The sequence below is a fragment of the Mobula birostris genome, chromosome 26 (genome assembly GCF_030028105.1).
Source record: "Mobula birostris isolate sMobBir1 chromosome 26, sMobBir1.hap1, whole genome shotgun sequence".
Lineage (NCBI taxonomy): Eukaryota > Metazoa > Chordata > Chondrichthyes > Myliobatiformes > Myliobatidae > Mobula > Mobula birostris.
Window position 1 is genome coordinate 26,587,078 of NC_092395.1, and position 25,268 is coordinate 26,612,345.

Genomic DNA, 25,268 nt, shown 5'->3' on the forward strand with positions numbered 1-25,268 from the left:
GGTTTGTTTTCCTGCAACAAGACGGTGCCATCGAGGGGTGATGGGAGACAGCGATACTTGAAGGGGGTTCCTTATGTCCCGTCTATTCCACAATTTAGTTTTTGTTGCATTCATTGCAGGAAACTCCGCTTCGCAGCGATATGATGTTGGAAATGGAAGCAGCGTTTTCAGTGATTTTGTGGCTATCTCAGGATATTCAGCCTTGACTTTGATCCAGAATGCCGGCAGAGATGTTATGTCAAACATACTTTTCAGCCCGCCGTCATTTGCAAGCTCGAGGAGTTGATCTTTTTCCCGCGCTGACATGGATGATTCACCGGGGACATTCACAAATGGGTCACAGACCCATTCCTTTGCACGTCTTGGGTCACTGATGACCTCGCATGCGTTAAAATTCAAGCGTGTGATAGGAAATGAGGAAAGGTGCAGCTGACTCATATCGTTTCATATCGCCAAATCATATTGTTTCCTCGCGGCCTGGAGGTTGGGAACCACTCTTAGCACGAAGAGAGACCAATCAGAATGCTTGCTCTCCCTCTCAAAAAGATCTATTTCCGGAATATTGTATATAATTTCCGGGCGTCAGGGAGCCACTATCGATATGCGCGAGACTCCCGGAGCTTCCGGGAGAGGTGGGATGTCTGCATCCAATTCGCCACTGGCACGAATGCATCTTAATCTTCTGGATTAGCCTCCCATGAGGGACTTTCCTGAGTCTTTCCATGTTGGCAAATTCAGCCTTCGCAGTTGCCATCTTTTCTGGGTCCAGTCTATGCGCACAGGCATGGACCGGGGGGCCAGCTGTGGGAACGTGATGCTCGACCCCATGTTTTGTGACTGTAGTGGAGAATGTGGGCTTGGTGAGGTTTGGGAATTTGCCCGGCAGTCGAGTAAGCTCACATGTGGCCGTGTCTGCACTTGACGGAATTGTTGTGGGAAACTTACCGGGAGAGCAGGGTACCAACCCAAAGTCCTTGACATCCACAAACCGGCAGTTCCTAAAACCAAGTTACAGCCCTTGGGCCCACAGGAAATCTGCACCGAGTGGAGATCTAGCCACTCTAGCCAGGAACGCAGTCCCGCGTGTAATGTCACCCACTGAAGCAGAGTGTCACCTGCCACGTCCTGTAAGTCTGGATCCTGCTGCTGTTGGCTGCCTCCAGTGAGGTTTTGTCACTCTTTGCCTTCTCATCAATAGGCATGCTGGCAGCACACTCACCTGAGCACCCGTGTCACACAGGTGTCCAGAATGAACAGTAGACAACCTTGGCAGCAGGACTCTGATGTCCTGATGGCGCTGGGACTGTCAAAGCTGCAAGGTGACCAGCACTTCCTAGCATTCATCCCAAAGTAAGCATGGTAAAAACACACAAGCCTTTCATTTTCTGTTTTGCAGCCGCAGGTGTCCTTATGTTGGGGGCCTTGCTGACCGGGCTTATTGGGGTAAAGAAAGGAGGCGAATGCTGCACTGCTGCCTATCTAAGTGTAGATTGTCAGCTATTTTAGCAAGCTCCCCGTAGTCCTTCATGGGTGCTTTAGCGAGGGCTATACAAACTTGATCAGGCCTTCATTGCACGTGGGGTTCTTTAAAAATAAAACAAGGATGGTGATTTCCCAGGAGAGACAGCATGTGGTCCATTAGCTCTGATGGCTTAGCATCGCCAAGGCCGGGTAAGGACAGCAACGGTTTGGCATGCTCAGACTCCGATAGTCCAAAAGTCTGTAAAAGGTGAGTTTTCAGTGATCGATATTTATCATGTTCGGACGGGTGTTCTAGTAGACTCGCCTCTCTCACAGCTGTGGAGTTGCCGTGCGATGCTACCACATAGAAATATTTGGTGTTATCAACAGAGATTTCTCACAGAACAAACGGGGCATCAGTTTGTACGAACCAAGTGACGGCATTTTGCTCCCAAAACTCCAGCAGTTTCAAAGTTACTGCATTGGCCAACAAGTTTAATAACTCTGGAATCGTCCGGGGCATCAGGGTCACCCACTTAGGTATTCACAAATAAAATGAAGTGAGGCATTTTATGTTTAATGAAACCCGTAGTAACAGTTTATTGAACTCCACAACCTAAACACAAAATCACGCTAAAAATCTTTATATTACAATGTCATCACTTCAGACCAGCCTCTTAAAGTGAAGCCCCAACTCATTGTCGGGGGTTGTGAATTATGTACATTTCTCCCAATTATGTTACCCTACAATGTGAGCTCCCAGGAACTTTTTTTTAGATTATGAGGACACGCAGTCCTCTTTTATTGTCATTTAGTAATGCATGCATTAAGAAATGATACAATAGTTCCTCCGGTGTGATATCACAAAACACAGGACAGACCAAGACTGAAAAAACTGACAAAACCACATAATTATAGCATATAGTTACAACGGTGTGATAATACCATAACTTGATGAAGAAGTCCATGAGCACAGTAAAAAGTTCAAAGTCTCTCAAGTGTCCCACATCTCACGCAGACGGGAGAAGGAAGAAAAACTCTCCCTGCCATTCTGACCACAGTCCGACTCTGAGTCACTGGAAAACTTCGAGCCTCCGAATCAGCTCTCCAACACCGAGTACTGAGCGCTATCTCTGTCCGAACGATTCGACCTCAATCTCGGTCGCCAACAGCAGGCAAAGCCGGGGATTCCTGACCGCACAGTAACGACAGCAGTGAACGAGCGTTTCAGAAATTTCTCCAGATGTTCCTCTGTGCTTTCACGTCCGTCTCCATCAAATCAGAATTGTCCACGGCCCCTATTTAACAGATACGATATCATTTTCACCGGAGGGCTGTGCATGCGCATTGTGCTGCTCTTTTGGTGCACTTAACTCTCTCTATGGAGGGGCCATGTATTCGCAGAGGGGATGATTTGTCTGCACCTTCCTGAAGTCCACAATGACTCCCCTTGGTGTTCTCCACATTCAGACTTGGGTTATTTTCTCATACCAATCCACCAACACTCCACCTCCCCTCTGTACTCCGTCTCATCTTCATTTTTGATAACTTCATCTGCTAACTTGATGATACAGTTTGAGCCGAATCCTGCGACAGTCGTGTGTCACAACAGCGGGCTGAGCACACAGTCATGGGGGTGGGGTGGTTGGAGCCAGTCCTCAGTGTAATGGGACTGGAGACATTGCTGCCCTCGTGAACTGACTGTGTGGCCTTTCTGTTAAGAAGCCCAGGATCCAGTTGCAGAGGGAGGGGTTGTGACCCAGCGAGGACTGTTTCCCCACCAGTTTCTGAGGAATGATGGTGTTGAACACTGAACTGGTCTATAAATAGCAACCTAGCACACGAGACCCCATTTTCCATGTGGGACGGGACAGGACAGAGTGGAGGGCAGAGGTATAGCATTCTTAGTGGATTGATTTGAGCAAAAAACAAACTGGAAAGGGTCCAATGTAGCCGGGAGTAAAGTTTTAATGAACTCCATGACCAGCTGCTCAAAGCATTTCATTCTTCACCTGTTGTACTGACAGGCACATACAAGATTTGTACTCTCAAAATTCCTCTTTTGACGGCCTCTCACTCACCAAGTACAACTTTGTCAGAACACAGCCTGTCCCAATCCACATGTGTCAAATCCTAACTGATCCCATCAAAATTGGCTTTTCTCCAATTTAGAATCTCAACTAGTGTTCCCCACCTGCTCTGTCTCATTCTTTAATAGCAGATCAAGTATCGTACGCTCTCTCATTGGGACTTCCACGTGCTGATTAAGGAAACTTTCTTGAACACATTTGACAAACTCTATTCCATCTAGTACTTTTACAGTATGGGAGTCCCAGTCAATACGTGAAAAATTAAAATCACCTACTATAACAACCTACACACAATGCTGGAACTCAGCAGGCTGGGCAGCATCTATGGAAAAACAGATTATGAGAAGTCAGAGCAATAAGAAGGGGGGAATCTTACGTTTCTTGCAACAGTCTGTGATCTCTCTACAAATTTGTTCAATATCCTGAGGACTGTTGGGTGGTCTATAATACAGCCCCATTAATGTGGTCGTACCCTTCTTATTCCTCATTTTCACCCATAAAGCCTCACTAGGTAAGTTCTCCAGTCTGTCCTGACATTTTTCCCGACTAGTAACGCCACCCCTCCCCCTTTAATCCCTCCTGCTCCATCACGTATATAACAACGGAACACTGGAATATTGCCACCCTGACCCTCCTGTAACGAGGTCTCATTAATAGCTACAATATCATAATTCCATGTATCGATACATGCCCTGAGCTCATCTGCCTTTCCTACAATACTTCTTGTATTGAAATATATGCAGCCCAGAACATGAGTCAGGCCAGAATCAACCTTTTGATTCCTGACATTGTCTGAAGTCTGTCTCCACAACCTCTCCACTAACTGTTCTGGCACTCTGGTTCCCATCCCTCTGCAGCTCTAGTTTAAATGCCTCCATGCAGCATTAGCAAACCTTCCTGCTAGAATATTAGTACCCTTCCAGTTCAGATCCAAACCGTCTCTTCTGTACAGGTCCCACTTTCCCTGAAAGAAAGCACAATGATCCCAAAATCTGATGCCCTCCCTCCTACACCAACTCCTTAGCCATGTGTTAAACTGTACGACCTTCCTTCGTCTGCCCTCACTCACACATGGCATAGGTAGCAGACCTGAGATCACATCCCTGGAGGTCCTGTCATTTCACTTAGTATTTAACTCCCTGAACTCACAGTGCAGAACCTCGTCACACGTCTACCTGTGCCATTGCTACCTTCATGGAGCACAACCTCTGGCTGCTCACCCTCCCACTTAAGTATGCTTAGGACTTGATCTGAGATGTCCTGGACTCTGGCACCCGGAAGGCAACATACCATCCAGGAATTCTGCTCTCGTTCACAGAACCTCCTTTCTGTCCACTTAACCAATGGATCCCCTACCATCACAGCTCGCCTCTTCTCCCCACTTCCCTACTGAGACTCGAGTCAGACTCAGTGCCAGAGACCTGACCACTGTGACTTTCTTTTGCTTGGTTATCCCACCCCCACCCCCAGCAGTATCCGATGTGATATGCCTGTTGTTGAGGGGGGTGGCCACAGGGCTACACTGCACTGGCTGTTTAGCACCTTTCCCCTTCCTGACTGTCACCCGGTTTCCCGTACTCTCCATATACCTCTGCATATACCTCTCCATATGTCCTATCTACCACCCACCTCAGCCTCCTGAATGATCCAGAGTTCATCCAGTTCCGGCTCCAGCTCCCTAACATGGTTAGAAACTGCAGCCGGATACTCTTCCCACAGGTGAAGTCATGGGACATGGGAGGTCTCCCTGCCTTCCCAAATCCTGCAAGAGGAGCAGTCAACTATCCGGCCTGTTCTAACTGTGCAAATATAAAGAAGGAAAACCATAAATAAACTGGGGGGGAAAATCTACCAAGAGGTTTTTTTTTGCCTTCTCTCACTCAAGTCTCTCCTTGCTGTTCAAGCCTCAAATAACCACTCCTACTGTGGCTGCTCCACTGGCCCCTGTCTTATTTTTATTCGTTCTTGCTGATTGCTTCCAATCGCTGATCGGCCACTGCTCTAAATACCAAGGTGCCACGAATTGATGCCTTATGATCTTATTTGGCAAACCTGAGGGAGCCACGTCTTTGCATGCTTCCGATCACTGATTCGGCGCTGCTCAAAAACAAATTCAATTATTTGTTTTGACACTTCCTCAAAGAAGTCAATGAGACTCGTGTGACATAACCTGTCCCTCACAAAACCATGTGACTATTCCTAATCAGACTATGCTTCTCTAAATGCTCATAAATCCTGTCTTTAAGACCTTTCTCCAATAATTTGCCCACAACTGATGGAAGACTAGTCTATAATTCCTAGAGTTATTGCTATTCCCTATATTGAACAAAGGAACAACATTTGCCGCCCTCCAACATTCTAGTACTACTGTAGCCAGTGAGGACATAAAGGTCATCACAGAAGCCTCTTCCCTCACTTCTGTAGTAATCTGGGATATATCCCACCCGGCGCTAGGGATTCATCTATCCTAAAGTTTTTCAAATGCTCAAGCAGATCCTCTTTCTTAATTTCAACATATTCTAGCATATCAACCTGTTTTATGCTGTCCTGACATTCATCAACCCGTCCTGCTGATGAATACTGAAGTGAAGTATTTATTAAGGAGCTCTCCTAACTCTTTTAACTCCAGGCTATTCTGTCCCTCCCTCCTTTCTTGAATAAGAAGGTGCCAAACATAACATTCCAATCTGCTGAGACTGTTGCTTCAGTGATATAAATTACTTCAAGTTCTTCAGTACAAAGGAGGTAAAGTTTATCTCAGACCAAAAGTCAGATAAGTTAAGGTTGTTTTAAGGTAAAGGAACCATTGGGTCAAGTGATAGAAATCACCCTGAAATTTGAGAAGGAGGTCTTTTCTGATACCATCAAAATTGGCTTTTCTCTAATTTAGAATCTCAACCCAAGGACCAGACCTATCCTTTTCCATATTTACTTTGAAACTAATGGCATTATGATCACTAGATGAATAGTGTTCCCTACCTACCTCAGCCCTTAATAGCGGATCAAGTATCGAACACTATTTCATTGGGACTTCGAAGCACTGAATAAGAAAACATTCGTGAAACTTTTGACAAACTCTATGCCATCTAGTCCTTTTACAGTATGGGAGTCCCAGTCAATATGTGGAAAGTTACAATCACCTACTATAATAACCTTATGTTTCTTGCAACAGTCTGTGATCTCTCTACAAATTTGTTCCTCAAAGTCACACAGACTGTTGGGTGGTCTATAATATAGCCCCATTAACGTGGTCACACCTTTCTTATTCCTCATTTTCACCTGTAAAGCTTCACTAGACAATTGATTGGGTTACTTGGAGGCCCCTGATAAAATAGACTGTCATCAGCATGGTTTCCTCAAGGGAAAATCTTGCCTGACAAATCTGTCAGAAATCTTTGAAAAATAACAGGCAAGACAGACAAAGGAGAATCGGTTGATGTTGTGAACTTGGATTTTCAGAAGGCCTTTGACAAGGTGCCACACATGAGGCTGCTTAACAAGTTAAGGGACAATACTATAACAGGAAAGATACTAGTATGGGTAAAGCAGTGGCTGATTGGCAGTAGTTGAAGAGTGGGAATAAAGGGAGCCTTTTTTAATTGGCTGCGGGTGACCACAGGGGGTCTGTGTTGAGACCACTCCTTTTTACATTATATCTCAATGACTTGGATGATGGAATTGATGGCTTTGTTGCAAAGCTTGTGGATGATATGAAGATAGGTGGAGGGGCAGGAAGTTTAGAAGAAATAAGAGGCTGCAGAAGGACTTAGACAAATTAGGAAAACGGACAAAGAAGTGGCAGATGGAATACAATGTTGGGAAATGTATAGTCATGTTCTTTGGTAGAAGAAATGGACTATTTTCTAAATGGAGCAAAAATACAAAAGCTGAGGTGCAAAGAGACTTGAGAGTCCTTGTGCAGGATTCCCTAAAGGTAAATTTGCAAGTTGAGTCAGTGGTGAGGAAGGCGAATGCGATGTTAGCAGTCATTTCAAGAGGACTAGAATATAAAAGCAAGGATGTAATGTTGAGACTTTATATAGGACTGGTGAGGCCTCTCATGGAGTATTGTGAGCAGTTTTGGGCCTGTTATCTTAGAAAGGGTGTGCTGACACTGGAGGGGTTTCAAAGGAGGTTCACAAAAATGATTCTGGGATTGAATGGCTTGTCATATGAGGAGCATTTGATGGCTCTGGGCCTGTATTCACAAGAATTCAGAAGAATGAAGGGTGACCTCATTGAAACCTATCAAATGTTGAAAGGTCTTGATGGAGTGGATGTGGAGAAGATGTTTCCTATGGTTGGAAAGTCTACAATCAGAGGATGCAGCCTCAGAATAGAGGGCTGTCCTTTTAGAAAGGAGATGAGAAGGAATTTCTTTAGCCAGCGAGTGGCGAATCTGTGGAATTCATTGCCACAGGCGTCTGTGAAGGCCAAGTGGGTGTATTTAAGGCAAAGGTTGATAGATTGTTGATTAGTCAGGGCATGAAGGGATACGGGAAGAAGGCAAGAGATTGGGGCTGAGAAGGAAAATGGATCAGCCATGTTCTAGGCTGTGAGAATATATGAAATGAAATATGACCTGCCGAGCTGTAAGCTATGTTTAGAAGATGGGATTAATTTGTGTAGTTCTTCCTTGACTGGGCTGAATGGTGCTCGTGCTTCATATTTCCTGATTCTATTCTTGCCGTTACTTATGCTTCCCCTCTACTTTTTCTCTATTTATGCATCTTTTATAGTAAAGTATCCAAAATGTTTCTAACTAATGCCCTCAGTCAGATTTGTACTCTCCTCTCTAACCTTTTCAGCATTTTTCAAAAAACAGTTTTAGAAGATCTTCAAATCACTGTTTTATTTGATCATTTGAATATTTATATTTTTATATCAAATGCTAGAGATATGCCAACTAGTGGAGTGGTGTCGCTGCAACAACCTGGCACTAAGATGAAAGAGCTGATTGTGGACTTCAGGAAGGGTAAGATGAAGGAACACATACCAATCCTCATAGAGGGATCAGAAGTGGAGAGAGTGAGCAGCTTCAAGTTCCTGGGTATCAAGATCTCTGAGGATCTAACCTGGTCCCAACGTATCGATATAGTTACAAAGAAGGCAAGACAGCAGCTATACTTTATTAGAAGTTTGAAGAGATTTGGTATGTCAATAAATACACTCAAAAACTTCAATAGACATACCATGGAGAGCATTCTGACAGGCTGCATCACTGTCTGGTGTGGAGGGGTTACTGCACAGGACCAAAAGAAGCTGCAAAGGGTTGTAAATTTAGTCAGCTCCATCTTGGGTACTAGCCTACAAACTACCCAGGACATCTTCAAGGAGCAGTGTCTCAGAAAGGCAGTGTCCATTATTAAGGACCTCCAGCACCCAGGGCATGCCCTTTTCTCACTGTTACCATCAGGTAGGAGATACAGAAGCCTGAAGGCTCACATTCAGTGATTCAGGAACAGCTTCTTCCCCTCTGCCATCCAATTCCTAAATGGACATTGAACCCTTGGACACTAGCCCACTTTTTAAAAATATATATTATTTCTGCTTTTTGCATGATTTAAAATCTATTCAATATGCATATACTGTAATTTATTTATTTATTATGATTATTGTTTTTATTTTTTTTCTTCTGTATTATATATTGCATTAAGGCACATCTGCTCTCACTCCATCCTCCCGCCACCCCACTAGGAATAGGGTTCCCCTTGTCCTCACCTAGCACCCCATCAGCCTCCGGGTCCAACATATAATTCTCCGTAACTTCCACCACCTCCAACGGGATCCCACCACTAAGCACATCTTCCCCTCCCCCCCCTCTGCTTTCCACAGGGATTGCTACCTACGCGACTCCCTTGTCCATTCATCCCCCCCATCCCTCCCCACTGATCTCCCTCCCGGCACTTATCCTTGTAAGCGGAACATGTGCTACACATGCCCTTACACTTCCTCCCTTACCACCATTCAGGGCCCCAGACAGTCCATCCAGGTGAGGCGACACTTCACCTGTGAGTTGGCTGGGGTGATATACTGCGTCCGGTGCTCCCGATGTGGCCTTCTATATATTGGCGAGACCCGACGCAGATTGGGAGATCGTTTCGCTGAACACCTGCGCTCTGTCTGCCAGAGAAAGCAGGACCTTCCAGTGGCCACACATTTTAATTCCACGTCCCATTCCCATTCTGACATGTCTATCCACGGCCTCCTCTACTGTAAAGATGAAGCCACACTCAGGGTGGAGGAACAACACCTTATATTCTGTCTGGGTAGCCTCTAACCTGATGGCATGAACATTGACTTCTCAAACTTCTGCTAATGCCCCACCTCCCCCTTGTACCCCATCCGTTATTTATTTATTTACACACATTCTTTTTCTCTCTCTCCTTTTTCCCCCTCTGTCCCTCTCACTATACCTCTTGCCCATCTTCTGGGTTTCTCTCCCTCTCCCTTTCTTTCTCCCTGGGCCTCCTGTCTCATGATCCTTTCATATCCCTTTTGCCAATCACCTGCCCAGCTCTTGGCTCCATCCCTCCCCCTCCTGTCTTCTCCTATCATTTTGGATCTCCCCCTCCCCCTCCCACTTTCAAATCCCTTACTCACTCTTCCTTCAGTTAGTCCTGATGAAGGGTCTCGGCCCAAAACGTCGACTGCACCTCTTCCTAGAGATGCTGCCTGGCCTGCTGCGTTCACCAGCAACTTTGATGTGTTTTGCTTGAAATTCCAGCATCTGCAGATTTCCTCGTGTTTGCAGAGACAAAATGCTGTTAGCTTGGAGAGGGATTGTTTTGGAAAGTACAAATGTCCACGGCAAAGTTTTGAGAAATTTAAGGGAGTATAAGTCTACAGCCATAACAGTGAATAATGGTGAACATGTTTTTCACAGGAAGGCGAGGTCATTGTACAAGTATGGGTACCAAATACATGGAAAAGTACCAGTGTAAGGGGTTTTGAAGGGTATAAAAGGGGCATCTTCTTGGTGCAAGGAGAGAGTTTTGTCCGGGGCTTGGTCACAGCTGGTGACTAGTACTGAGACAGGGAGCAGTACATTGAGAGATTCAGAGTATGTCATATCAGAGTTAGACAGAAAGAGAGAGGTGGGGCGGTGGGGGGACAAGGTGCGTGGAAGCATTCCATGGACCTGCTCATTTAGAGAATGATAAATATTATTTTGATTTCTGTACTACTACTACTTAGAGCTGTAGAGATTTGTTTTGTTTACTTTTTTATTGCATTTCTGCTAGTTGTAATAAAGTGTTTTCTTGTGGCCTTGAACACGTGTGCTGACTCCTTTTGTTTGCAAATACATATACAAATAACCTGAGCTGATTCATGAAATAATTTTCATTACACCCACCTCATGGAATTTCTATTTCTCAATGGATTGTAAATTCATTGAAAACCAAACAAAATCAATTGATATTTGTTATTTTTATCTATTAAATTTAAGTTCTAATCCATTTAAACTAATTTAATTCTCATCTTTACACGGTTAGCTTTAATTAAGCAACACACACAAAATGCTGGTGAACGTAGCAGGCCAGGCAGCATCTATAGGAAGAGGTACAGTCGACAATTTGGTCGAGACTCTTTGTCAGGACTAACGGGAAAAAGGGATAGTAAGAGATTTGAAAGTGGGAGGGGGAGGGGGAGATCTGAAATGATAGAAGACAGGAGGGGGAGGGAAGAAGCCAAGAGCTGGGAAGTTGACTGGCAAAAGGGAAACAAGGCTGGAGAAGGGGGAGTATCATGGGATGGAAGGTCTTGGAAGAAAGAAAAGGGAAGGAGAGCACCAGAGGAAGATGGAGAACAGGCAAGAAGTTATTGTGAGAGGGAAAGAGAGAAAATAAATAGATGGATAGATAGATAGATAGATAGGTAGGTAGGTAGGGATGGGGTAAGAAGGGGAGGAGGAGCATTAACGGAAGTTAGAGAAATCTATGTTCATGCCATCAGGTTGGAGGCTACCCAGACAGAATATAAGGTGTTGTAACCTGAGTGTGGCTTCATCTTGACAGTAGATGAGGCCGTGGATAGACATATCAGAATGGGAATGGGATGTAGAATTAAAATGTGCAGCCACTGGGAGATCCTGCTTTCTCTGGCGGACAGAGCTTAGGTGTTCAGCAAAACGATCTCCCAATCTGCGTCAGGTCTCACCAATATATAGAAGGCCACATCGGGAGCACCAGACACGGTATATCACCCCAGCCGACTCACAGGTGAAGTGTCACCTCACCTGGAAGGACTGTCTGGGGCCCTGAAAGGTGGTGAGGGAGGAAGCGTAAGGGCATGTGTAGCACTTGTTCCACTTACAAGGATAAGTGCCAGGAAGGAGATCGGTGAGAAGGGATGGGGGGGGGGGGACCAATGGACAAGGGAGTCGTGTAGGGAGCGATCCCTGCGGAAAGCAGAGAGAGGTGGGGAGGGAAAGATGTGCTTAGTGGTGGGAACCCTTTGGAGATGGTGGAAGTTATGGAGAATTATATGTTGGACCCGGAGGCTGGTGGGGTGGTAGGTGAGGACAAGAGGAATCCCTATTCCTAGAGGGGTGGCGGGAGGATAGGGTGAGAGCAGACGTGCGTGAAATGGGAGAGATGCGTATGAGGGCAGAGTTGATGGAGGAGTAAGCGAAGCCCCTTTCTTTAAAAAAGGAAGACATCTCCTTCATCCTGGAATGAAGTAAGGACACTGGTTTCCAAGTTAGTTCATTCACCTGAATACAAAAGGTATCATAATGATCTATTTTCCCAAGATAATCCTCTTTTATAAGATTATTGATTGCTAACTAAAATTGCACCATTATACAAGATAATATACCCTCTTTCTGAGTTGCTTCCATAATATATAGTGCTTCAGGAAACTATCCTAAGTGCATTTTACGATTTCATCTTTCAAACTACGAGGGGTGATTAATAAGTTCGTGATCTAAGGTAGGAGTCAATCTTAGAAAACCTAGCACATTTATTTTTCAACATGGTCCTCTCCTACATGTACACACTTAGTCCAGCGGTTGTGGAGCATACCGATCCCTTCTTTGTAGAAGTCGGCGTCTTGGACCTCCAGCAAGTGGTCCACAGCAAGTTCGTGGCCTAAGGTAGGAGTTGAGTTACTAACTTCAAACTTTCTGCATAATCACTCAAAGAGTTGAACTTCATGTGCATTTAACGAGAGCTGTTTAACTCAACTCCTTCTACCTTAGGACACAAACTTATCAATCACCCCTCGTACTTTTGCCAATTTAATTTGCTGAGTCTGTATGAAGACTAATGTCCCTCTGATTATGTCTTACCTTTACTACAGGATCTTGCTTAATTTAATGTCCAACAATTTTGCTTCCATTTTGTTGTTCTAAGTCAAGTATTGGGTTCTTAGCGTTTTCATGGTAAGACACAGAAGTAGATTGCCAGGCCTTTCTTCCGCACAGATACTGCTGCTGTCCAGGTTGGGACCCGGCTGGGTTTGAACTCAGGATCATCTGTCTGGAAGTCCAGTGCTGATACCACTACACCACCAGCCAGCCGTAGCTTCCATTAGGGTTACTATAAATCAATCCTCGGGTATCCTGTATTAGCTCTGCCCTCCACCTGTGCTGATTTTACTCCTCATTCTGTGTGAAGGTGTTCTTCACTGCTCTCCTTGTCACTGTTTATCCTCTATTCACCTGCACACCTACCTACTCCTGTCCCTTTCAGGGAACCCCATCTCTTTGCTGGTAACACGAGTGGAAATGTGAGGACAGTGGTGCAAAGTGGATTCTAAGATACGAACAAGCGTACATTTAAGAGTACAACGTGAAGTTGTCCACTTTGGTACAAATTGCTGAGTAGTTTTTCAAAGACTGGGGACCTGGATGTCCCTGTACACAAGTCACTGAAGGATGCAGTGTCACAACCGCGGGTTCGGCAGCGCAGCCGATACGTCAACTGCGCTCGTGAATATGCACATGTCAGCTAATTTATTATTTCAATGTGATAGTATTTAACTCCATTCATTCCGTCGTAGTATTTGTCGAGACTTGGACACAGCAACGCTTCGCTGCCTGCTTGCACTGCACCTTGCCTGAGAAATTGGACAGTCAAGTGACTCTGAAGACTACTGGTATTTGTTTTATTCTTAGTTGTTCTTTTCAGCCGCAGTGTAGGCTTCATTTTCCAGTTGAGAGTTTTAGTTAACAGTCCTGTTTGGCCTAGTGTTTATTGTTTTCTTTTCCCTTTAACACTGTTCGCATTAAAGTCTGAACTATCAACCCGGTTCAGTGATTCTCACTCCGCACTTGGGCTATGTCCCAACCCTGTCTGACATGCTGCAGGCAATTAGGAAGGCAAAATTAATGAGGATATGGTAAAGATGTCTTACTACAATTATACAGCTTCCGTGAAATGCCTGGATATTGTATACAATTATAAAAAATATATTTGTTATATAGGAAATGCAGCAAAGATTCACTTGACCTTTTTCCTGACACGGCTGGTCTTTAATACAAGGAGAAATTGATCAGGCTGGGCCCCTATTCCCCAGGGTGTCAAAGAATGAGAAATTGAAATGAAACACATACTTAAAACAGGATAGTTAAGGTGAGGATACTTTTACTGGCTGAGTCTGAAATCAGGGAACGTGAGTTCAACATTAAGGATCAGATGAGTTAGTTCTAAAATGAAGAGAAACCTGTTTACTCAGAGGATGGTGAATCTTTGGTCTCTAAAGCTGTGGAGGCTCAGTCATAGATTGCATTTAAATCAGAACAATATTTCCCTGCTACAAGAGGATCAAAGGAGATACAGATGGGAGAGGAAAGTGATATAAAAGGTCAGTAACGATTTTGTTGAATGGTGAAGCAGGTTTGAGGGGCCAAATGGCCTTCTCCTGCTCCAATTATGTTATGTTCTCATAACAGAAAGCCACAACATAGGCAGGAAATAAGAAAAGCATCCATGACATTTATTGATGCAGTATAATACGCAACTGAACATCTAAAGAATCTTTACAATATATAAAGAACATACAGGTGACATAATATATATAACTACACAAAACGCTATAGCAAACTTGGGGCTGAGAGGGTCAGCAAACTGCCAACATTTGTGTTCAATACAGTTAAGACGTAACGTAAAAGTTTAATGCAATTATACATCAAACACAATTGGCAGGCAGCAGGAATACAGGACTGTACAGTCATAAATGATAGATATTAAAAATATATATTTAAAAAAACATGGGTTCAAGATTGGCTGAGGTCCCTGCTGGTACCCAGCAGTGCGCTGTGTAGTTTAAGTAATAACTATGATTTCAATTCGGCTAAAATGTTATCAGCTCTGAGTTCAAGCTTGATTTTCTCTGTTCCCATCAAGAGTGTGGGATCCCGGAAGTGATTCAGGAAGGGGGAATCCAAGTGTGTTCAGGACCTTGGCAGGAGCAGGGTCGAGGGGACTGCAATGCCCAAGTGTGCAGGACCCATAGGTATGGGATCAAAGGCAAAGGACCCAGGGGTTTCTGTAATCTACTATGTAGAAACTGGGGTGGGGGGGGCATTGAATCCAGGTGAACAGGATGTGCAGGACCCAGAGGGTATTAAATGGAGGCTAGCAGGCTCTCGGATTCTATCATGCAGGATCCCTCTCAAAGGGAGAGGATGTCATGATAACCTAGTTGGGTTATCAGGCTGACTCTGATGATGAGGGGCTAGACCACTGAAGCTGCCCTCCTCCCTTAACAATTTTGCTCAGTTCTGAATATCTCCAGGGTTTGTACAGACAAATCTTGGCTCTGCTCTTATTCTGAACCCTCTCCTTGCTAATTCATGGCATCCTGGTGGAGATTTCAACACAAAGCCTCTCAGCAACATGACACTCCCCATGAAACTCTGCCATTTTGCAACCCCACAATGGTCCCTCCTTATTGATATTCTCAGTAATGTCCACTCTGGAATGTCGGTCTGTGGGAATCTTCCTCTTCCAGCTACGGTCACACAAAGCAAAGGCTGGTGTCAAAGTACAAGCAGCAACAGAATCAAACAGAAAAACGGGGATTCAACACCATAAAATCTAAAGATGGAAGCAAACTTTAGCATATTGTGGTCACTGTGACTTCATGGTGAATAGGTCCTTAGGTGAGACATCACAGACCTGAGGTGAGAGGGAGTGGATCTTCAGGGGGCAGGAAATATGTGTGAGCAGAGACAGTGAGCGAGCAAGTGTCATGGCAATGTGTTTGCAAAGAAAAATGTGAAGACTTTACTACGTTGATAGAGAGCATGCATCTGCAGTGTGTGTATATATATAGATATATATATATATAGAGAGAGAGAGAGAGAGAGAGAGAGAGAGATGAGGAACAACCTCCTCTGAGACTGTACAATGATCAAGAAATGGATGATAGATACACCGGCCGCAGGCCTGCATCTTACCTAGACTGTAGTAGTGAAAATTTTGCAAAGGCCCTTCTAAATGAGGAAACAGGTGAATGTGAACTAAGCTGGAGGTTGCTGGTTATGTTGTGGGGGTGACAGTCGGTGAACTGCAGGAAGTATTCAGTTCTGTTGGACATAAGGTTTGTGAAGGAAGGCAGATAGCAGAGAGGGAGATCCCCAGAGGTGGAGCCGATTTAACTGTGATATGGAACATTCAGAACAGGAAAACTCTGGTTCATTTGGGGAACTTGCAAGGTTTTTGTTTTAGCTGGGCAAGGAGAACCGTTTAGCTCACCTAATCTTAAAAGTCTAATGTTTCTACCCATCAATACTCAACAAACTTATGCTTAAATTGCACCAAGGACTTTCACTTAATAGCCCTATTTGTGGACAACCATTCAGCTATTTCACCATATTCTGCTTTGTTGATGTTTTTGGATGCCCCAGTAAGGTCCACACATCCATCTCCTTCTATGGTTGATACACTTGAGATGAACATAATCTATTGTCATTTAGACTAAGGGCCAAGCCCCCCAGCTCAAACCTCTTTGGTAGATGCTGACAACCCCTCAGAAACCCTGGAGTACCTCCTAGAATCTGAGCCAACACTAACAACTGAAGCCATGCTATCAGACAACTGGTCATTTTGCAATTGAAGACTTTTAGCAATCCACAAGATAAGTGCCACACATATGGCAGTTGTGGTTGCTCCAGTGTGAAGTTGGTTAGTGAGGCCAAGGTCTTTTGTTGAATCCAGTGGGCAGCAGGGACTCAGGGCATACATAATTCATATCAGTACGAGCTCCAAGTACCAAATCTATTCCAGAATTTTTGAAAGAAGCCATTTGACAGTAAGTGATTACAATATTTACAAGGAAGCCCCTTCTGGTCAAAACAGTAGTTAGCTTTCAGGTGAATCTGGGGTCTGGTTCATGTGCTGGTGAGCAAGGGTTGAACAGCACCATAGGCATTTTCATCTCCCACACGGCCGTATTTGTCCATAAAGACAAGTTTGCTGGGCTTTCCCTAGGTTAATGGCTGATCAAGGAGCAGAACTAAGAACCTTCGGATCTGTGCTGTGATGTTTTCACCGTCCAGACAATGGGAAAAGTTCAAAAGATCAGTGCAGATTCGGTGCTTTATAGACATGAGCCCAGGGACAATGAACACTTAAAATTATAAATATTCATTCACATGCATCTAAACAGCAGGAAGAATTTTAACTTCCAAGAAGCTTGGATTTGAGGTGAAGTTTGAAGGAATTCTTCATGGGCAAAGATGCAGATACAGAAAAGATGGAGAGGAGCTCTCAGGGGTGGCGTGTTGAGGAGCGAGGGCCTCTGTCCGAATTGTGACCTTTGCTGCACAGCCCAAAAACTGCTAAAGCATGCAGAAAGAGCTTCCAACTGCAGAGGCCAAGCCTACAGTCAGAAGACTCAACTCCTTGGCTGCCCCCAGACCTCTCAAAGTGATATTCTGTGGAAAGAGGTCCTTCTGCCCACCAAAACCTGAGAGGACTCTACTGGACTGGAGACCACTGGATGTTCCAGTAAAACATGAAATGCCTATCATCCCTCCATTGCCCCTTCCCTAGGTCAAGATAAAGACAGAATGGTGTTGCTTGGTTATCACAGCACCATGTAACTGAAATACCCACATACTGTGCCGGCTTGGGCCTGCCCCAGGACCAAGGCCTTTATGTATCTTTGTCATCTGAATGAACAACATTTTTTATACAAAAGAAAGTACTAAAACAGTAAAATATCTTTGATCGCCCTCCCCATGCCATCCCCTCCCCTCCCCCCTCAGCCCCATGCTTAAATATAACATCTTCCATTCCTCCAACAGGCCTCAGACTTCCTTCCAACTTAACTACAGCACAGTGCAGCAGACACAACTGCGCAGGTAATTGTCCATTAAATATTGTTTAGTTTCAATAGCAAATGGCCATCCACGCTTTCTTCTCATTTCTAGTGGGATTGCACGAGGATCAGAAGAGAGAGTGTGTAGGACTTGCTCACACACTCATCGTCATACTTGGGGAGTACTGGGGAAAGAAAACACGGTCATTAGAAACAGCTTCTCCTCCTTCGCCAAAGAAATGTCATCAGATCTTGCCTTAAGGAGAACAGCCTCAGTTTTTCCACATCTCCTGACAGCTTTATACTAGAGTTATTCCTGTAAATCTCCTCCACACTTTTCCCAACAAATGCCTTAGAAAATTAGCATGCAAAGTTTATTTTTTTAACAAAACCACATGGAAATAAACCCACATGTTCAAACTGTGGCTTTCTTGGACATTTAGTTTTTTAAATATCCATGGGTATGTATGATTACTGAGCTGATGGATTGCTGTAAACCTGGTCAGGTTCATTAATTAGCTTTAGGGAAGGAAACACAGTTGAGATATCACTGTTCTTGTTCCTGATTTCAGCCCAATAACCTCTAGGTTTAGAAGAGGTTACTGTTGGAGACGTAAGTTAAGTGACAATCAGAAATAACTGCAGACAGTGGAAATCTTAATCAAAAGTGGAAAATGTAGGAGATACTCAGCAGCGGGAAGACAAATAGAATCAACCTTTCAGGTTGAAGATGCTTGGTCAGAATCCGGAAGGAGACGAGAGAAAGCAGGGAGTGTGGGGGAGGGAGGGTAAAACTGGGGTAAGCGTGGGAATAAGCTGAAAACAAGGTCATCTGCTAATGAGCTAGAGAGTGAAGACATGGGCAAAAGATTATGGAAGTTGTGAAATGTAGAGCAGCAGGACATGGCCAGTGGAAATGATGAAAAATGGAATTTGCAAAATAGTCATAAGACCATAAGATATAGGAGCAGAATTAGGCCATTTGTCCCAAGGAGTGTACTCTGCTATTTCATCATGGCTGATCCATTTTCTCTCTCAGCCCCAATCTCCTGCTGTCTCCCTGTATCCCTTCATACTCTGATCAATCAAGAATTTATCAACGTCTGCCTTAAATAAACCCAAAGACGTGGCCTCCGCAGCTGCCTGAGGCAACGAATTCCACAGATTCACCACTCTCTGGCTAAAGAAATTCCTCCTCATCTCTGTTCTAGAAGGACACCTCCCTATTCTGAGGCTGGGTCCTCTAGTCTTAGACTACCCTACCATATGAAATACCCTCGCCACATCCACTCCATCAAAGCTTTTCTCCGTTCAATAGGTTTCAGTGAGGTCACCCCTCACTCTTCTAATTCCAGTGAATACAGGCCCAGAGCCATCATATCCTGGAATCATTTTTGTGAACCTCCTTTGAACCCTCTCTGATGTCAACACATTCTTTCTTAGATAATGGGCCCAAAACTGCTCACAATACTCCAAGTGAGGCCTCACCAGTGCTTTATAAAGTCTCAACATTACATCCTTGCTTTTATGTTCTGGACCTCTCAAAATGAATCCTAACATCGCATTTGTCTTCCTTACCACCAACTCAACTTACAAACTAAACTTTAGGGAATCTTGCATGAGGACTCCCAAGACCTTTGCACCTCATTTTTGAATTTTGAATAGTCTACCCTTTTATTTCTTCTACCAAAGTGCTGAGCAAAGTGGCAGACAGAGAAAAGGAGAAAGAGACCTAGACACAGGGAGAGAGAGGGTGAAGGAGAGAGAGAGAGGGAGAGGGGGATAGAGTGAGAGAGAGGGAGAGGGAAGGAGAGAGAGGGAGAGGGAAGGAGAGAGAGGGAGAGGGAAGGGGAGAGAGGGGGAGGGGGAGAGAGAGAGAGAAAGAGAGAGAGAGAGGTGGAGAGAGAGAGGGAGAGAGAGAGACAGAGACAGAAAGAGAGTGAGAGAGGAAGAGAGAGGGGAAAGAGAGAGAGACAGAGACAGAGAGAAAATGAGTAAGAGAGGCGGGGAGAGAGAGTGGGAGAGTAGATGGACAGACAATCTGTGGCTTAACTTACACTTTCATTTTGGAAAGGGTTTAAAAAGTTTCCTGCCATCTCGCCATCATCACGTGGAGTTCCAGGAGGATTGCTGATCCCTGTCATATTGTTCGGGGAATTCTAAATTGAAAGGGATGACAGACACGGTGAGTATCAAGCAATCTCATCATTAACTCTGTTTTCCTACATCAATGTTTGAATCACATTCACTGTAAACCATTACGAATTACAGGTATAAGGGAATAATTCATCCACGACTTCAGGGCCAAACACCTGAGCAATCACATCATCATTCGCCGATGACACGACAGTGGTGCGGCTTGTCATCAACGATGTTGAGAAGGTTTAACAAGAAGAGATGGAAGAGCTGGAGGCATGATGCCAGGCAAATAACCTCTTCCTTAATGCCAAAAGGACATAGGAGATGGTTATCGACTTCAGGAGAACTGGCACAACTCATACCGGTCTCTATGTCAGTGACACAGCAGTGGAAACTGCGAGCAGTCTCAAACTCCTGGGAGTGCACATCAGACACAACCTCTCTTGGTCCCAGAACACATCCTACACAGTCAAGAAAGCTCATCAATGCCTCTACTTTCTGAGGAGGCTGATGAGAGCTGGACTGCACATCCATATTCACGTCTTTCTACAGATGCGAAGTGGAAAGCATCCTGACAAGTTACATCACTGCTTGGTATAGAAACTCCACTGCAGCGGCCATGAAGGCATTACAACTACCCATCACATCACCAAGCGCCTGCCTACCTGCCAGCAAGGACATATATACAGAAAGGTGCCTAGAAAGAGCCAGTAACATCATGAAGGAACCCAGCCACCCTGTCCGTCAGGGAGGAGGCTATGTAGCATCCCTGCCAGGACCACCAGACTCGAAAACAGTTACCTTCCCGAAGCAGTAAGACTGATCAATGCCTCCATCCACTAACTCCACCATTACCTTATTTCATGTCAGTCACCTTAAGTACAGCCTCGCATCACTTTATGGACATACAATCAATTTATGTATTTATATTTATAGTGTTTTTACAAAAATTGCTATTGTTTTCTTTATCTTTTGAGTTTTTTCTGTGACCATCAGATCCGGAGTAGCAATTATTTTATTCTCCTTTACAGCTGTGCACAGGAAATGTCACTAAACAATCTTGAATCTTGAATGGAGAATCAAATATTTTTATATATGGAAAGCATCTGTGGATGTAGTTGCAGCAAACAGTCACTAGATGGAGTCTGAACACAGTTTTACATTAAGTTTTGGAAATGATACTAGAGGTTATGTTTAAACAGGGATTCTCCCATTCTTAGACCTCTTACAGGAAGGCTGCTTCAAGCCGTCTCTGGATTAAGAATGCCTGACTTATGGACACTCCTGCATGTGCATGAGCTCCCATAAAATGATTCAATTCTAGTCCGATGTACACAATTGCATTTGTTCTTACAAATAATAGCAGTATGCAGTTTCCTGCCTCTTTCCATTTTTAGTAATTGTTATTGTTTTTATCAGTTTTCTGTGTGTCTGATACCATTCATTACCAATCTGTGAAGGTATGGTTACCACATTGAGTGATTTTTAAGTGCATTTACTTTTAAGGGACAAAAGTAGACTAAAGGACTTCTGTCAAAGTGTTACCCAGGGTGGCCTGTACGTAGATTAGCGTCAGAGCTGTAAGGCTGACGACCTGATTCTCTAATTGACCCAGAGGAGACTGTAGACTATGCTTGGAAAGCCAGTGTTATTCAGATCATTAGAATCCAAAGTCCCACAGCTACTATTCCAAGTAGAACATGAGTGGAGCTCTCAATTTCCTGGACATGACTCACTTCTCCATCAACAGCTAAAGCAGATTATCTGGTCATTATTACTGCTGTATGGAAGCCTGCCATGAATAATTATTTATTTGTTGACTTTCTAACTAAATTACAGCAGTGACTAAATTTCAAGAAGTACTTCAGTGGCTGTGAGGCACTTTGGGACGTGCTGAAGACGTAAAAAGACTCACGAGATATTTCTGATCACAGAAGGCGGCGGATTATGAAGGAAAATTTGACAGCAGGAACATTATTCTGGATCAGAGTTGAGGGATAACTCTTACAGTTGATCGGGCCCACACATTCAGAAATGTTGCACTGTCCCACAATGAGGGTATCACTCGCCACCACTGGAGAAAGAGCCTTCTGGCAAGTATTCTGAAAGTCTGAGCTGCAACTAGCAGGAATGACGGAACTGGTTAGGTGGGGTTCTTCTCTTTAACTAGTCAAGTAAACAGGTGGAGGGAGGACAGCTAAAAAAAACTTTAAGTGATGACGGACTTCAGTAAACAAGGAGGTGCTTCTAACTCTACACTCGGCAACTTCAATAAGATGGTGATTGATCCACCTCGTCTGGAACTCAAGAGAAAGCTCTATTGCCTGGAGAGTTGGCAGAATGTGGATCTCGCTCTTACTGAGAGGCATAATGTGAGCAGCAGAGTAGGGTTTAAGGGGGAGCTCACTAAACATACAAGGGTGAGAGGAGATGTGGTGGGGTGAAGTGGAAATGGATGGGAGAAGATCACTGTGGGGCAGAAACACGAGCTCAGAGCAGAAGGTCTGTTTCTGAATTTAGAATTTATATAACAAGAAGGCCAACAAAGTCTGTGTGATCTGCAACATGTGACCTATAGCCCTCAGGCACCAACATACCTTTGACAATCCATCGATATCACCAGAACCTGAAAGACACAGAAAGACTGTTAGTTGCTCCCTCTCATCTTGGCTCATTTAAAAGCTCAAATCCTTGGCTCCAACACCAAGAGTGAACAGAAAAGGGTGTAATGATCATCTAGTTCCCAAATGGAGGTGGCAAGGCACCATGGAGCCCAAAGGAGGGGAGAAAGGCTCTAACACTTTTCACTCCAATGCCACCACTATTGGATCTTCATTCCCTCTGCCCCCTGATCTTCATGAATTGCATTGTCCATATGTCCATGATAATGTTACTCTGGAAACCACCGAACATAAGGCAGTTCTGGGCTGCATTACATTGTTATAGCTGTACGCCCATGTTACTGCACACTGATGCAAGCAAGCTTTTCATTGTACTCTACCTGTACCTCACAGTACTTCTGCATATGACAATAAATTCCGCTTGTTACTCCAAGCCCAACTGCATGTTATCCAGTTCCATAATCTATGGTTACTGAAAGATTGAATAGTTTAGGACTTTATTTCCTGAAACGTAGAAGGTTGAGAGGAGATGTGATAGAGATATAAAAAAATAATGAGGGGTACAGATAGGATAAATGCAAGTAGGCTTTTTCCACTGAGGTTGGGTGAGACAACAACTGGAGGTCATGGGTTAAGGGTGAAAGGTGAAAAGTTTAAGGGGAACATGAGGGGAAATTTCTTCACTCAGACAGAGGGTCAAGAGAGTGTGGAACGAGCTGCCAGAGCAAGTGGTGCCTACAAGCTCAATTTCAATGTTTGAGAGAAGTTTGGATAGGTACATGGATGGTAGGGGTATGGAGGGGTATGGTCCTGGTACAGGTCAATGGGAGTAGGCAGCTTAAATGGTTTGACACAGACTAGATGGGCCAAAGGGCCTGTTTCTGTGCTGTACTTCGCTATGACTCTATGAATGTTAATCGGGTTTTTAATTTATATTATTCTGTGTCGCTCCAGGCTCATGTCTGCTAATTCGGGTCCAAGCCTACGTTATTTGTTTTATTCCAGGGTCTTGTCTACATTACTTTGTTCTACTCCAAGCCCAAGTTTTCCTTATTTTGTTACTCCAGGCCTTCAGGCTATGTGTTGCCAGCCTGAATTACTTTTACTCCAGGCCCACTACTCTACATTACTACAGGATCACTTTACATCACCGGCCATTACCTAGCGTTCCGTTCATGTGATGAGGCTCCATGCCTGCCATTCCACCAAGAGGACCCTCAGCTCCAGGACCCATTGGGAACTGAAAGAGAGATAAGGAAGAGACAAGTTACCTGCTGCTCCATGCCACTCAATGCAGGGGTCTGTGTGTAGGGACCACAAGGCATGTTAGTTTTTTCTGCTCAGTGGGAAGCACAGATCTCCTTAGATAATAATAGGCTTGAGCCCAATCCACAAACTCAAGCTGACACCAGTGAAGCAGGATTAGAATCAGGTTTATCATCACTGACATATGTCATGAAATGTGTTGTCTTACGGCAGCAGTACAGTGCAATGTATAAAATGTTACAAATAAGAAATATAAATAAGGACATAAACAGTGCAAAATGACGAGGTAGTGTTCATAGGATCATGGACTTCAGAAATATGATGGCAGAGGGGAAGAAGCTGTTCCTAAATTGAAAAGGGATCTAGCGTTTTCCCAGCATCTATGACAAATAAACTCTTCTTGGGCTTCCAGCCGGGTACAGGTATCTCGATTTTAACCGACGTTTCGATGACAAACTCTGCCATCTTCATCAGGGATGGTGCCTGGGCATGTCTAGTCTGGTGGTATTTATACCCCCATCGTCCGTCCCTCCTGATTGGTTTGTCCTCATCCAATCAGGTTTCCACCTCCTACCTTGTATCAATGACAAACTCCGGCACCTTCATCAGGGACGATGCCCTAGTCTGGTTCCAGACAACGCCTAGAGTTTTAGTGCTTAGTTTGAGCAAGACCTTCGTCTTTGTTAAAATTCTTTTCTTCTAATTTTATTTCATTGGCAGTAGCAGAACATTGCATTCACTACGGCCATAGGATTGACTTTGACGGCACAGAACTACTGTGTCGTGCCAATGGCTTTTGGGATCGCATGGTGAAGGAAGCCTTCGTAATAAAACTAGAGGAGTTTACTTGTTCCTAAATTGTTAAGTATGCGTCATCAGCCTCCAGTACCTCCTCCCGGATGGTAGCAACGAGAAGAGGTGATGGGGGTCCTTAATGATGCCTGCTACCTTTTTGAGGCATCACCTTTTGAAGATTTCCTCAGTAATATTGAATAATGTTGCACTGTTGCATAGACCTATTGATGCACGGGTATTAAACCAACCATCCTGCTTGCTGCCAGGGTTTAAAGAAGGACATTGAGTTCTGCTCTTACCCCTTATGAGATATCAGTAGTACTGCAACATATATTATTATAATAATTATATGATTGGTTCCTTAAGATTTCTATAGCTGGAGTGGTGTTGGGGATAAGCTCCTACTGTCTATTAAATGCTCCCAGTGGCATATATCTCAAATAGCCTCTGACAACCAAGTGCAACTCCTAGCCTTCTTGTGTGGCTTAGCTACTAAGCCCAGCAGAACCTTTTCTACTCTCAGGAGAAGGGGCAAAGGCAGCTTACTGGTGCATTAAAACCAGTCATTTCAGGCAGATGGGTCTTGTTGGCTGTGGTTGGCATCTCATCTAGCAGAAGGAAAACC

The 25,268-nt window shown here is 44.3% G+C and overlaps 1 protein-coding gene across 5 annotated transcripts in view; it reads right to left on the bottom strand.

Annotated features, from left to right (window-relative positions):
- Positions 1-17,774: 17,774 nt before the first annotated feature.
- ssbp4 (single stranded DNA binding protein 4) overlaps positions 17,775-25,268 on the bottom strand; it is a 161,748-nt gene continuing 154,254 nt past the window's right edge. For all 5 annotated transcript variants that reach the window (XM_072244537.1, XM_072244538.1, XM_072244536.1 and 2 more), the window contains 4 exons: positions 23,744-23,822; positions 22,559-22,587; positions 19,880-19,981; positions 17,775-18,007 (listed from right to left, as the gene is read on the bottom strand). In XM_072244537.1, coding sequence (XP_072100638.1) covers positions 17,978-18,007; positions 19,880-19,981; positions 22,559-22,587; positions 23,744-23,822 — 240 coding nt within the window. In that variant the 3' untranslated portion in view covers positions 17,775-17,977. The remainder of the gene's footprint in view (positions 18,008-19,879; positions 19,982-22,558; positions 22,588-23,743; positions 23,823-25,268) is intronic.